This window comes from Gracilinanus agilis, chromosome 4 (assembly GCF_016433145.1).
Source record: "Gracilinanus agilis isolate LMUSP501 chromosome 4, AgileGrace, whole genome shotgun sequence".
Taxonomy (NCBI): Eukaryota; Metazoa; Chordata; class Mammalia; order Didelphimorphia; family Didelphidae; genus Gracilinanus; species Gracilinanus agilis.
Genome location: NC_058133.1, coordinates 515,502,397 through 515,516,282, shown reverse-complemented (window position 1 = coordinate 515,516,282; position 13,886 = coordinate 515,502,397). Strand labels below are relative to the sequence as shown.

General features: G+C 43.6%; 1 protein-coding gene across 1 annotated transcript in view; it reads right to left on the bottom strand.

Moving 5' to 3' along the window:
- IQCA1 (IQ motif containing with AAA domain 1) overlaps positions 1-13,886 on the bottom strand; it is a 266,158-nt gene that overhangs the window by 89,407 nt on the left and 162,865 nt on the right. The window contains exon 12 of the mRNA XM_044675690.1: positions 3,911-3,989. Coding sequence (XP_044531625.1) covers positions 3,911-3,989 — 79 coding nt within the window. The remainder of the gene's footprint in view (positions 1-3,910; positions 3,990-13,886) is intronic.

Sequence of the window (13,886 nt, the reverse complement as noted above, 5' to 3'; positions counted from 1 at the left end):
CCCAAGTATAAGCCTTTCTTCCTATTAAATTAAATTAATATGTAACTTAATAAATTTCCATTTGCTTCTATTAAATTTCATCGAATTCGATTCAGCCTGATACCGATTTCTGTCACTGTCTTTATGGATCCCAACTCGAACTCCCAGTATGTTATTTGTCCCTCCCATCTTTGGCTGCAGGACATGGGGGATGCCTTTCCAGAGGTGTGATCCAAAACTCTCCATTCTCTTGAAAGACCAATGTTGTACCATGTATGGCAAATGCTAACTAAAAGAGGGAAAGGAAAGTATTGGACTAGAATCGCATAACAGGGAAAGCAGGAAGAGATTGCTCTTTGCATCAGCAAAAGGATTTTCAACAATAATCCATTAAGGTGGGAAAGTTCGCCAAGAATTAGACTAGTTAAAGCACCAAAGACCTTTGAGAAAACATCTCACCAATTCTTCAAAAAAACACTAAAATCTAGGAGAGAGAAATCTTTCTTCAAATCAACAAAAAATATCCTTTTGATACCAGTGGCCACAACAAAATGGAAACTACGAATAAGTTCACTAAAGTTTCAGCATATACAATAAACCTAGAAAAATGTGTACTATTGTATGCTACTAAGAGTGAAGTGGGCTACTAAAAATATGCTACTAGTAAAGGCAGCTGGATCATGGAACAAGCCGTCTATAAAGAAAAATTAAGAAGAAAATGGAGGGGGCAGCTGGGTAGCTCAGCGGTTTGAGAGCTAGGCCTAGAGACGGGAGGACCTAGGTTCAAATCTGGCCTCAGACACTTCCCAGCTGTGTGACCCTGGGCAAGTCACTTGACCCCCCCCCCCATTGCCCAACCCTTACCACTCTTCTGCCTTGGAACCAATACACAGTATTGACTCCAAGATAGAAGGTAAGGGATTTTAAAAAAAAAGAAGAAGAAAATGGAATAATACCTTTATTTTGATTGTGGAAGGAGAAACCTATTTGCATCTAATAAAAATATGATAAATTATTGGTAGGTAGATTCAATTATAAGCAAATTTGTCCAAATATAATCAAGATAAGAAAGAAAAATAACAAGTTGGGAAAGATAATTTGCAATAAATGGATGAGAACTTAACGATTAAAATTATTTCACTTTCCCAACAACATCTATGGCTTTGGATAAAAGAGTCAGTGAGACTGTTGTGACTTTAGAATTAAGTGCTAAGGATCTCTCCAAAGAATAAAGCGTCTTTTCCTGGGGTTGCCCACTATTAGGTATAAGACAGGCAGGATTTGAACTCATCTTCTAGATTCCACCCAACACTACATCCACTTTAACCTATAGAAGTCAGTGGCTATAAGCAGAGAGGGTAGAGATATTTGTCAGATTTTCTTAAGGAAAAAAAAAAGAGAATTGCAGAACTCAGGGTTAAAGGGGGCTTCATCAGACCTGCTGCCAACATATACACTATGGGAGTCTTTGCTATAACAGGACCAAAAAGTAATCCTCTAGCCTCTGTCTGAAGACAACCTACCGCCTCATGACTTTGGGACACCTCACCTGGAAAGGAAGTTTTTTCTGCCATTGAGTCTAAATTCTTTTCAAATTCTAAACATTGTTCATGGTTCTGACCTCTGGGGCTAAACAGAACAAATCTCATCCTTCCTGCATGGGCATCCAGGTGGTGGTGGATAGCATGCCAGGATTTGAAGTTAGGAAGACTCCTCTTCCTGAGTTCAAATCCAGATTGAGATGCTTAATATTCGGGTAACTCTGGGTAAGTCCCTTAATTCTGCTGGTCTCAGTTTCCCCATTTGTAAAATGAGCTAGAGAAGGAAATGACAAACCACTCCACTATCTTTAGAAAATCCCCAAATGAAGAATCAGACATGACAGAAACAACTGAACAGCAACAACAAATTCCTCCTGCACACCACAACCCTATAAATAGTTGGAGACAGCTATTACAATCATGTCCTCCTGAGGTTTCTTTTTTCCATTTGAACCATGTCAGCTTCTATCAAATGACTCTCTTATTTCCTGGGCTCAAGGTCCTTCTCTATCCTGGTGGCCCTCCTCTGGACACTCTCCCGTCTTTTTAAACCTGTACCCTCCATCGTAGAATCAATACTGCATATTGGTTCCAAGGCAGAAGAATGGTAAGGGCTAGGCAATGGGGGTTAAATAATTTTCTTGGGTCACACAGCTGGGGAGAACAAAATCCTTCTTAAACAATGATTCTGAGAGAATGAAAACAAGACTCCAGATAAAGTCTGACCAGGACAGAGGATGATGGGACCATCCATCCACTTGTTATTCTTAAAGGCTGAGCCTCATTTCATGTAGCCCAAGACCACACACTAGCTACTATTGACTCATATGAAACATGAAGTTCCAAACCTGTTGATTCTTTTCATAAGAATGGGTGTCTATCTATGCCTTCCCTGTTAAAGACTTTGCTTTTATCCCTTCTGAATTTCATGTTGTTGAATTCAGTCCAATTCCCAATCTATCAAAATCCTTTTGGATCCAACCTCTCTCAATCAGGGTGTTAGTTGTTGCTTCCAGATTTGTGGCATCTCCCAATCTGGTGAGTGTCCCATTTTAATCTTGATCAAAGTCATCAATATAATTGTTAAACAGTAAGGGCCAATAAAATATCCCTGGGGTATTTTACTAAAGACCTACTGCTATGTTGGGAAATATTCAGTCTCAATCAGAAAACTTGAAATGAAGATGATTCTAATATATAACTTCATACTCATCATATTGGCAAAACATTTATATATAACAAAAAAAAAACACGAGGCAGATTGTGGAGAAACAGGTACATATACATTGATGGTGGAATGGCAAAGTCTTTTGAAGAACAATCCAGCAGTGCACAACAGAGTTCACAAAAACTATTACACTTACCTTTCCTCCAACAATCTCATTATTGGGAATGCACAATTAAAAGCATTACTATAAAGAAAAATATCTCTTTGTTCTAAGATAGATATAGAAGCACTGTTTTTAATTATAAATGACTGGAGAAACCTATATATCCAATGATTGGTGAGTGGCCAAATGACCTATGGCATATTAATGTAATAGCACAATGCAATTAAAATGATATAGCAAATATGAAGTAACTGAGAAAGATTCGTGAAGTAATGAGGACCAAAGAAAGTAAAACCACATGGGTAGTATATAAATTGACAAGAACGTAGAAGGAAAAATGCCTAAACAAAGTTGTGTATGAATGAAAAATGTAGAGGGGGGGGATCAAAGATTCAATAATTAAGTGGCATTGACCATTTTGTGTGTAGAAACTATTTTTTTCATTAAAAATTGTTGTAGACTTTAGTCCAACTATCAATAAGATGGAATTAGGCCTTGATCAATGATACACGTAAAACCCAGTGGAATTGTGCATCGGCTAAGGGGGATTAGGGGGGAGAGGGAAAGAACACTATGTAACTAGGGGAAAATATTCAAAATAAAAATCTAAAAAAATTGTTGTAGAAGGGGCAGCTAAGTGGCTCAGTGGATAGAAAGCCAGATCTACAGATAAGCGGTCCTGGGTTCAAATCTAGCCTCAGACATTTCCTAGCTGTGTGACCCTGGGTAAGTCATTTAACCTCAGTTGTCAACCTCTTACTTCTCTTCTGCCTTGGAACCAATACTTGGTATTAATTCCAAGATGGAAGGTAAGGGTTAAAAAACAGTTGTGAAAAACACATATCAAACTGGTTTTGTTATTCTTTAAGATTAAAGGCATGATAAACTTTCTCTCCATGGCTAGGAAGTATTTATCTTGGCTTCGATACACACGTTGAGTCCTAAATTATTTCAATACATGTACCATGTGCTAAATTCTCACATTGTTTATGCATTAACAGAGTCCAGTGGAATGAACAACTGGACAACTCTGATGCTCATTTTCTTATTTGTATTGACCTTTGTACTTATTGCTTCCATCTTGCATGTCCGGGATGAAGTGACTGGGTGACATTTTCCATTTTTCATCCTCTTCAATCTGCAAAGAAAAATGCATTCCTCAGTGCCAACTAGTGTGCATCTGCTGCCGTGAAGAGGAAAGGGTTCTAGGCTTCCCACGAGTCTAGGACCTCACTAACATGGGCACCCCGCCCCATCGACATCCCCTTGTTCACAAACCCTCCCTGGAGCAGGAGCTCTTCCCATCATGTGTGTCACTTTTTTTGTAAACCCTTAACTTCTGTGTATTGGCTCCTAGGTGGAAGAGTGGTAAGGTAGGCAATGGGGGTCAAGTGACTTGCCCAGGGTCACACAGCTGGGAAGTGTCTGAGGCTGGATTTGAACCCAGGACCTCCCGTCTCTAGGCCTGACTCTCAATCCACTGAGCTACCCAGCTGCCCCTCGTGTGTGACTTTTTTTTTTTAAATTTTAAACCCTTAACTTCTGCGTATTGACTTATAGGTGAAAGAGTGGTAAGGGTAGGCAATGGGGGTCAAGTGACTTGCCCAGGGTCACACAGCTGGGAAGTGTCTGAGGCCAGATTTGAACCTGTGACTTTTTAAATAAATGGGTGCTGACTGCATGCCATTCATACTAGCCTTTTTTTTTTTGTCATTGTGTGGATTTTATTTCATTTGATTAAAAAACTGTGACTCTGAGAAGGGATCCATGAGCTGCACTAGACTGCCCTTGAGGGGTACGAGGCCCAAAGGGTCTTCCCAGAGACCTTGAACCCTTCTGCTGGGGCTTTATCCATTTCATGATGCCACTTGATAGGCAAGCAGGGAACATTTATTCTCCACAATTGATTTTGGGAGCTGAGAATGCCGAGTCCAGTTGGAGACGCCCCACCAAATGTATGAGGAAAGCCTCCAAGTCCCAGAATAGAGAAGAGCAACTCAACTTGGGGAAGAAAGGATGGGGTCTGATAAAGAGCTCGGTCTGGGCACCTGGAGGGGAGGGGCTCCACTTTGGGAATATCGACTCCTTGAGAAAATGGTTCCTGGACCATTTCGGAAATGTCTAATTTAGATGAAACAAGATAGCAGCGAATGCTGAGTTTGCATTGAAGATAAAGTGCCGGAAGGCCTGGATCCAGTGCCTGGTGGGAACTGGACAACTAGCAGCTGAATGGAGAATGTCTCATATAGGAGAGGAAAGACAAAGTAAACGCTAGGTTTTCTTGTGCTGGGTCCCCCCTTCTTTCTGGGTAAAGGCTGGCTCTCATTCTGTCTAACTTGGGAGAAGAATCTTTCAGCGAAAGGTGCCTTTTATTTCATGAAGATCCCTGAGTCTTACCCCTGACGCAGCCTAGCTGTGGGACTCTCAGCAAGTCACTTCGTCTCTGTTTGCCTTTATTTCCTCATCTGTAAAATGGGGATAAAATTGGCATTTACTTCCCAGGGTTCCTGGGAGACTCAAAAGAGACAACTGCAAAGGACTTAGCATGGTGCCTGGCAGATAGGAAGTGCTAGATAAATGGTAGTTATTATTATTATTATTATTATTTTAAAAACCATTAGAGCAGACCTTCTCCTCAAGGGGGTTTACAGTCTAAGGGAGTGGGAGGGAGAACAAACACGTTCCTACAGATGATCGTGGCTCCAAAGTAGAGAGGAAAGACCCAGCCAAAGGCTGGGATGGGCTGGCACACACCATAGATCAAAATGGGAGGGAAAATGGAAGCCCTGGCACTTCCTCCCTGAAGCCTCTCCTGTAGAGTTTTAGGACTTTGATAAGTGAAATTCTTCTTAAAACTGTCCAATGGCTGACCTTGGAATGAGAGTTAGACACAGGAACTTCTGGTTCACTTTGTTATCTGAGTTTTTTTCTAGCACAAGTAACTAGTCCCAGAGGAGACGCTATTTAGAGGTATACTTTGTGTGCCTTCCACAGGCGTGGTTAGACGTGGCCCCCTCAGACATGAGCTGTGTGACCATGGATGAGTCACTTACTCGCTGCCTGCCTCCGTTTCCTCATCTGTAAAGTGGGGAGGATAATCATAGTCACCTCCCATGATTGTCATGATGATAAAATGAGATGTTATTGGAAAGTGTTTCGCCCACTGGAAAACATTATATAAATAAATTTATTATAATATACAATATTAAATATATAATATAAATGTATGAATGAATGAATAATAACGCTACTGCTGGTTTTCTTTTTGCAAGATAGTATAAGTTCCACGAGGGCAGGAACCACTTCCTAGCTAAGCCTTGGGTCTCCCAAGGAGCCTATACCCGGGAGATGATGAATTGGTACCAAGAGTGACTGTACCAGCCGCCTTGGCTGGGGTGGCCATGGGGTGAATAGGAGAGCCACCCGCAGACTGAGACTCCTGGGTATTGTCAGCACTGAATCCCTTAAGACACCCATTTGGGTTCCGGGTTCCTGAAGCCAATTTCAGGGACCTTTCCCATAACACATCTAACTGGAGCATTTATGGGCAGCAAAGATGCATCTCCATCTACCACCATTCACCCTTGCGGCATGTGAAAATAGTTGCTTTGCTCTTTCTATGGGCTATTTTATTGTAGTCATTTGCCTCATTGGAGCTCCGATGGTTTGGCCACTCCAAGAAAAAAGAGTCACCCTTAGCCCTAGCTCCTCCACGGCTTATGGGGGCCTCAGATGAAGGGTGGTTCTCATGGAACTTTTATTTCTTCCAGAATCAATGTAGCATTAGTGTGATGTTGAGGGATGTGCGCTGGGAGAGTTTTAGATGCGTAGGTTGGTCTGGGTTGAAAATGCAGCTGCTGCCTCCCCTGATGGAGCTTCCCCAGCCTTGGCTCCCACCTGCTCTTGTTCAAGACCCAAAGTCAACACTCAACTCAGCTACGCTCAGAGAAGGGTACACCCTCCCCCCTCAGGATTTTCAGTCTTTAGGAAAAAGCCAAGGGGAGAAGGAAGAAAAGAAGCGAGAAGAGAGAGAAGTCAAGGAAAAAGAGAGGGGAGGAAAAACGAAGGCCACTCAGGGCCAGCAAGAGGCTTATTATTTCTCCTGGAAAGTGAAGGGGAAGCAGAAGCTTTCTTTCCCAAAGATTGGTTCATTGATGTCTCCAGACTTAGCACTTTCCCTCAGATTTTACCCAATAGACGCATGATGGGGACCATCATCCACCTCTGGAGAAAGACCTGTAAGAATTGTCTTTCACATGGGTGTATTTAGGCTTTTTTCCTTTGCTCTTACAATGAACAACATGGAAGTGCGTTTTGCATGACAAGAAAACTAATGAAAATGCATATTTTAAAGACCTCTTGGCACACAGATGTGAACTGAATTGAGACACATCTGCTGGGTCTTAGTCTTGACTCTCTTTGGACTTGTGCCGCTGACTCTTCAGATTGAAGGGGCCCAAAGGCAGAGCTGGAAGGGGCTTCAGAGATCACTGGGTTCAACCCCTTCACTTGAGGTAGAAATGAGGGAGCATGTGCTAGATAGATTCAAGGCCATTGGTGTAAGGGTGGGATTGGAACTGGAGGGAAAGCTTGGGGACCATGGGAACATAGCCCTCAGAAACCATCTGATCCAAGCTGCTCATTTTATAGATGATAAAACTGAGGCCCAAGAAAGCCAGCTGACCTCTCCAAGGTCACACAAGTGGAATTGGAACCCCATCCTCTGACTGCCCAGCTGGTTCTATTCCTATCAGTCTAGAGACCATACCTTGGAGAATTTAGCCCTGTCAGCTCTGAACTCCTCTCCGGGTGGGTCCACTGTACTGATGGTCCTGGTCAGCCGCGGTCATGTTTCTCCTTTTCCCCATCCCTTTTCTTGTGTCCCAGATGGGCACCCCTTAAATTCTGCTCTATGTGCTGTCTCCCCCACTAGAATGTAAGCTCCTGGAGGGCAGGCACCGCCTTTGCTTTTATATTTGAGGTTGCAGCCCTTATTACAGGACCTGCCTGGTACCCAGATGTTTATCAAGTGCTCTTTCATTCATTAATTCACAGAATAGGGGGATGCCATCCATTGCCCCCATTCTGAGACGAATCAGAGAAAGTGTCCCTCAGAGAATGAGATTCAGCTTAACCAGCCCATCACAGAGCATGAAATGGGAGTTAATGTGCTTTGGGTTTCTTATGGAGATCCAAAGCTCTCTGGCAAGATCCCTCTCTGTGCAGGAAGACAAGGCCAGCGTCTGGGCACAGTGAGGCTCACACTGCTTGGACAGCTCTGTGTCAGAGAGGCAGAAGCACAGATCTTTGCAGAAGAATTAAACACTAAGTCAGGCAACGTCATGGGGGAGTTTCCTGAGCAGCAGATAGAGTGCAGAGTGTAGAACTGAAGTTTTAAGTTCAAATCTAGTTTCAGGACACTTCCTAGCCATGTGACCTTGGAAAAGTCACCTAACCCTGCTTGCCTCAGTTTCCTCCTCTGTAAAATGAGTTAAGAGGAGGAAATGGCCAACCACTCCAATATCTTTGTCAAGAAAACCACTGGTGGGGTCACAAAGATTTGGATCTGAGATGACTGCGGAGCAAAAACAGAAAAGGAATAGGAAGGCTGCATGAAATGAAGAGGGACCTTCCCATGGTTCACCACGTGCTAGGATTAGGTCAATATTTTTAAATAGTTCCAAATGGCTCCACCTGTATTATTAAAACTAGGAAAACTAGAACAGTTGTAGAGATGGATTGGATAGAGTTAGACTGTTATTTTTATCTCCGTGGCCTGCTACCGACTGGGAAGCAAATGAAATTGTGTCAATCCTGAGAGCCCCTTGGTGGGGGCTGTGGCTGGTTTGTAGCTATTCTCCTCCTGGGGCCATGGGCTTGTTTTTGGGAACCTGTTGGCAAGCTCCCTTCTTCTCTGCTTCCCTTTGTGCCATAAAGCCCCTGTGGGGAGGTCCATCTAGGAAGGGGATTTACTGTCCCATCATCTCCATCTTCACTCGAGGCTATCGGATTCCGCTCGCTGCTAACAGGGATCGTATCTTGTCATTAATCATCATCATCATCACGTCAGATAATAATAATTCTTCTTCTTCCTATTTCTAGTGCCTTAAGGTTTGCAAAAAACTCCCCCTATTTCATCTCATTTGATCCCCAAGCCAGCCCTTTGTGCTAGATATTGCTCTTGTCCCCATTTAATGGATGAAGAAGCTGAGGAAATGAAGCCCCAAAGCCCAAGGGAAGTATCCCCAAGCACTTCTGGAACCCACTTTGTGCAGCAACTTCAATCCCACCACCCCATCCCTCTGTGAGTTATAAACCTCCAAGAAAACTTGGATTTCCTATTTTAATCACTAGGCATTTGAAGAAGGGCGTCACTCACAATATTCCAGTTTCTTTAGCACTTTTCCGAGTCACCTTTGGCTTCTTACCTTCCTAATTAAATTTTAGTTTGCATGAACCACCAAAGCCTTTCTACTCCCGTGAAGTTTGGGGGAAAGCTTGAATTTTCCCCTCCACATTTATTTTCCTTGGATCAAGGCTGCAGAGATCACTCACACCTTGTCAGGAAACAACTGAGGACCAGAGACATAAGACTTGAGTTCAAAACCAAGATCTAGTGGGAGCCGGGGGCCGTGGCAAAGGTCCCTCTCTCGCTTCTCTTCCCTGTGTGGGTGGGGGAGGTTGTTGTCTCTCAGTCTCCGTTTTCACGTCTTTGAAAGGAGGGCAATAGCCTGGCTGCCCTCTTGAGGTCTCTTCTGGCTTCAGATCTATTGTCCTATGATCCTAGCACAGTGATTACCTGTGACTCAGTTCCGCCATATGTAAAATGAGCGACTGAGAGGAGTTGGCCTCTGAAGGCCCTTCCAATGTGCCAGAAAACATTGCATAGGAATTCTATCTCCCACCTCCTTCCTTTGCAGAACCGCCTCTCATCTGTGGAGGGCTCTTCCTTCTCCTCATTGATGATTCTTAGAACTCCTGGCTTGCTTTAAGCCCCAGCTCTGAGTCTGCCTTCTGCAGGAGCTCCTTCTCTAGCCCCACAGGCTGCTCAAACCATCTCCTCTGTCTTCATACTCATAAGGATGTCTTCTCCCCATTAGAATGGAAGCATCTTGAGGACAGGGGTCCTCTTTGCCTTTACTGTACTCCGTGTACCACATTCTAAAGACCTAATAAATGTTTGTTGATTAAATAACTGGTTTCTTGTCATTATTATTAAAGTCATCATCATTATTAAATTGTACTAAAGTTATAGCTAGTGGAAAATTAAAAAAAATTATTATTAAAAAGAGCCAGTGGGGCAGTCAGGTGGCTCAGAAGATAGAGAGCCAGGCTTAGAAATAGGAGGACTTGGGTTCAAATCTGACCTCAGATACTTACTAGCTGTGTGACCCTGGGCAAGTCACTTATCCCATATTGCCTCAACTTTGCCTTTCTTCTGTCTTGGAACCAATACACAATATTGATTCTAAGATAGAAGGTAAGGGTTTAAAAAAATAACAAAAATTCCAGGATTTTTTAAAAGACAGACCAGCTGGATAAACTGAATTCCTTTTTGTGGCAGGGTTACTAGTCTCCAGGAGAACTTCTCAGGTCTTCTTTGCTCAGAAATGGAGTTTCTATTTCACAAGCCAACTCAAAGCACCCTTAATTCAATTCTGTTGCTCCACATATAGGCAAAACATTTGAAAAAGTCTCTTGAGAACATGGAGAGGGATGGGCTAGAAAGAGTTAATTATCTCGGTTTGGAAGGTCTCCAGGCATTGGATCTTTGTTCTGAGACATCTGATATTTTTTCCTGATCATTAAAGTCATAGATGGTATGTCTATCCAATTGGAAGGTGATAAAAAGCAAAGGGAGGTAATTACTGTGCTCAATGATGGAATCAGAAGCCATTAGGACCTTGAGAGGCTAGAACGGGGGTTGAAACTGGGAAGATGAAATGGAACAAGGATAAATGTAAAGTCTTATATGCGGGCTCAAAAAATCAACTTTGTCAATGCCAAAGAGGAGAGGCTGGGACAGAGAGCAGCTATTTGTCTGAAAAATGACCCAGAGGGGGCAGCTGGGTAGCTCAGTGGAGTGAGAGTCAGGCCTAGAGACAGGAGGTCCTAGGTTCAAACCCGACCTCAGCCACTTCCCAGCTGTGTGACCCTGGGCAAGTCACTTGACCCCCATTGCCCACCCTTACCAATCTTCCACCTATGAGACAATACACCGAAGTACAAGGGTTTAAAAAAAATACTAAAAAAAAATGACCCAGAGAACTGAAGGTGCCCAGGGGTCAGTGATGTGGTGTGGCAGCTAAAAATGCCAATGCCCTCCTACAATACATAAAGAGAAGTATAGTCTACCTCTGCCCTGGTCAGGCCTCATCTGTACTATTGTTCTGGGTTTTCATTGCCATTTGTTTTTAAACCCTCACCTTCCATCTTGGAGTCAATACTGTGTATTGGTTCCCAGGCAGAAGAGTGGTAAGGGTAGGCCATGGGGGTCAAGTGACTTGCCCAGGGTCACACAGCTGGGAAGTGTCTGAGGCCGGATTTGAACCCAGGACCTCCCATCTCTCTAGGCCTGGTTCTCAATGCACTGAGCTACCCAGCTGCCCCACATTGCCATTTTTTAATCATGTCTCTTTGTGACTTTGTGACTCTTTGTGGCTTCATCTGTGGTTTTCTTGGCAAAGATATTGGAGTGATTCATTCTTTCCTTCTCCATCTTACAGATGAGAAAACTGGGGCAAACAAGGTTAAGTGACTTGCTTGGAGTCGCACAGCTAGAAAGTGTCTGAGGACAGATTTGAACTCAGGAAGCTGAGTCTTTCTTGACTCCAGCCCGGCTCTCTCTCTATTATACTACTGATTTGCCCTACTGTTCTGGGCCCCCCTTTTCAATAAGAGCACATTGCAAGGTGGGTACCAAGATAACAATGACAACAACAATGGCTAACAGTTATATAGCGCTTCAGAGTTTGCAAAGTGGTTTACAAATATGATCTCATTTTATCCTTAGCAATCCTGCAAGGTAGATGATTAAGAGTCTCAAGATGGAGACAGTAAATGTCCCATGACAAATGAGGACTGGCAAAGGCACTGGGGATGTTTAGGCTGGAAAAGGGAAAACTCAGGGGACTCATGAATGTTGCCTTCAAGTTCTTGAATGGCTGTTGTGTGGAAAAGGGATTCAGGTTGTTCTGCTCAGCTCCAAGGGCAGAACTGGGTTGTGAAGAGTCAGCGTGAGAGAAAAGATTCTCACTCACTGGAGTTTTTCAAGCGAATTTTGGATGACCGCCGGCCAGGTATGGAACAGAGGATTCTTGTTCGGCTGCGGGCTGGGCGGCTGAAGGTCTCTGAGGGCCCTTCCGAGTCCGAGTGGCCAACATTCTGTGAAATCCATTTTATGTCTCGGTACTTGGTCAGAATTAACGGCGGATTGAATTAACTCCTGCACCCACCCGGGGCTTTCAAGGGCTTCAGTGGCCAGGGATGTGCGATGGCTCCAGACGTAGGGTAGCGTCTGCCTCTTTATTCATATCAATTATCAAAGGCAGGAAATGGCAAGAAAAATGTGGGTAATGAGAAATGAGGACACGTAGCATTTTGTTACCGCTGACAGCAACACAATGATGAATTTGGGGAAGTCATCCCAAGCTCCGTGATTTATAGTGCAGTTTCCAGCAAGCATTTCCAAGTGCTTTTAAGATTCTTAACTAATACAGTTGTTCCAGATTGTCTGCAACATGTTTTAGAAAATACTGAGCACAAAACCAGAAGGTTTCGGTGCTAGAAGGGAAGAAAGTGACGGTTTAGTCTCCTTAGCTTGGCATCGGAGGTCCACCACAATCTGGCCCTGAACTCCCCTTCTGGCTCTGTTTCATATCAATCCTTTTCACAGTCTCCTTCTCCAATCAATTAGCCAACTCGCCCCTCCCAGGAATGGCCAACCAGCCCTCTGTGCCCCCAGCTCGGAACATTCATAAAACTCAATTTGGTTCTGAATATTCAATTCAACCTAATTCAATGACAAGCATTCACCGGGCACCTTCAATGTGCCAGGTATTGGGCTACGTGTTGGGGACACAACGATTCCTACCCTTGAGATACTTTTATCCCTCAAGCCTAGAATTCACTCTCTCTTTATCCGCTTCTCTTGGAATCTTCATTTTCCTTCAAGGCTTAACTCAGGCAGAGACTGACTCTACCTGCCCCAAGGCCTAACTCCTCTGGGAAGTCTTTTCTGATCCTCCAATTCACAATATTCTTTCCTTAATTTTCTGGTACAAGGTATATCTGGGTTCTCCCAGCACAGTGCACATTCCTTAAGAGTAGCATAGTATATTGCTTGTCCCTCTATCTCTTCCTGCCCTTCCTGCCCTTCCTCCCTCCCTCTCTCTCTCCCTCCCTTCCTTCTCTCTCTCTCTCTCTCTCTCTCTCTCTCTCTCTCTCTCTCTCTCTCTCTCTCTCTCTCTCTCTCTCTCTCTTCCCTCTTTTCTCTTATTCTACCCCAAAAGTTTTTTTGCTTCTGACACCACCTCCCCTAATCTTCCCTCCCTTCTATAAGCACACCAACTTTTGTTTTCCCCTTCTTCTTCTACTTCCCTAAAGAGTAAGTTAGATTTGTGTACCCAATTGGGTATATATGCCATTTCCTCTTTCAGCAAATTCTGATAAGAATTATGTTCAAGCATTGTCTGCCACCCCTATCTTCCCTTCTACTATATAAACTCTTTCACAACTCTTACACAACTCTTAAGTCAGCTAATTCACCCCATTCTACCTTATCCTTCTTCTTTCTCCCAGTGTTGATTGATANCTTCCTTCCTTCCTTCCTTCCTTCCTTCCTTCCTTCCTTCCTTCCTTCCTTCCTTCCTTCCTTCCTTCCAGAATACATACAGAACATAGTACTCTAAATGTGTTTTAGCCAGAGCAGAGTGAGACAGTTCTATCATCTCCCTCTTCTTGGGCATAGTGCCTCTCTCAGCTTCAGATTGCATTAGCTTTCTTGGCTGTATAGAACATCGCTGGCTCCCCTTGA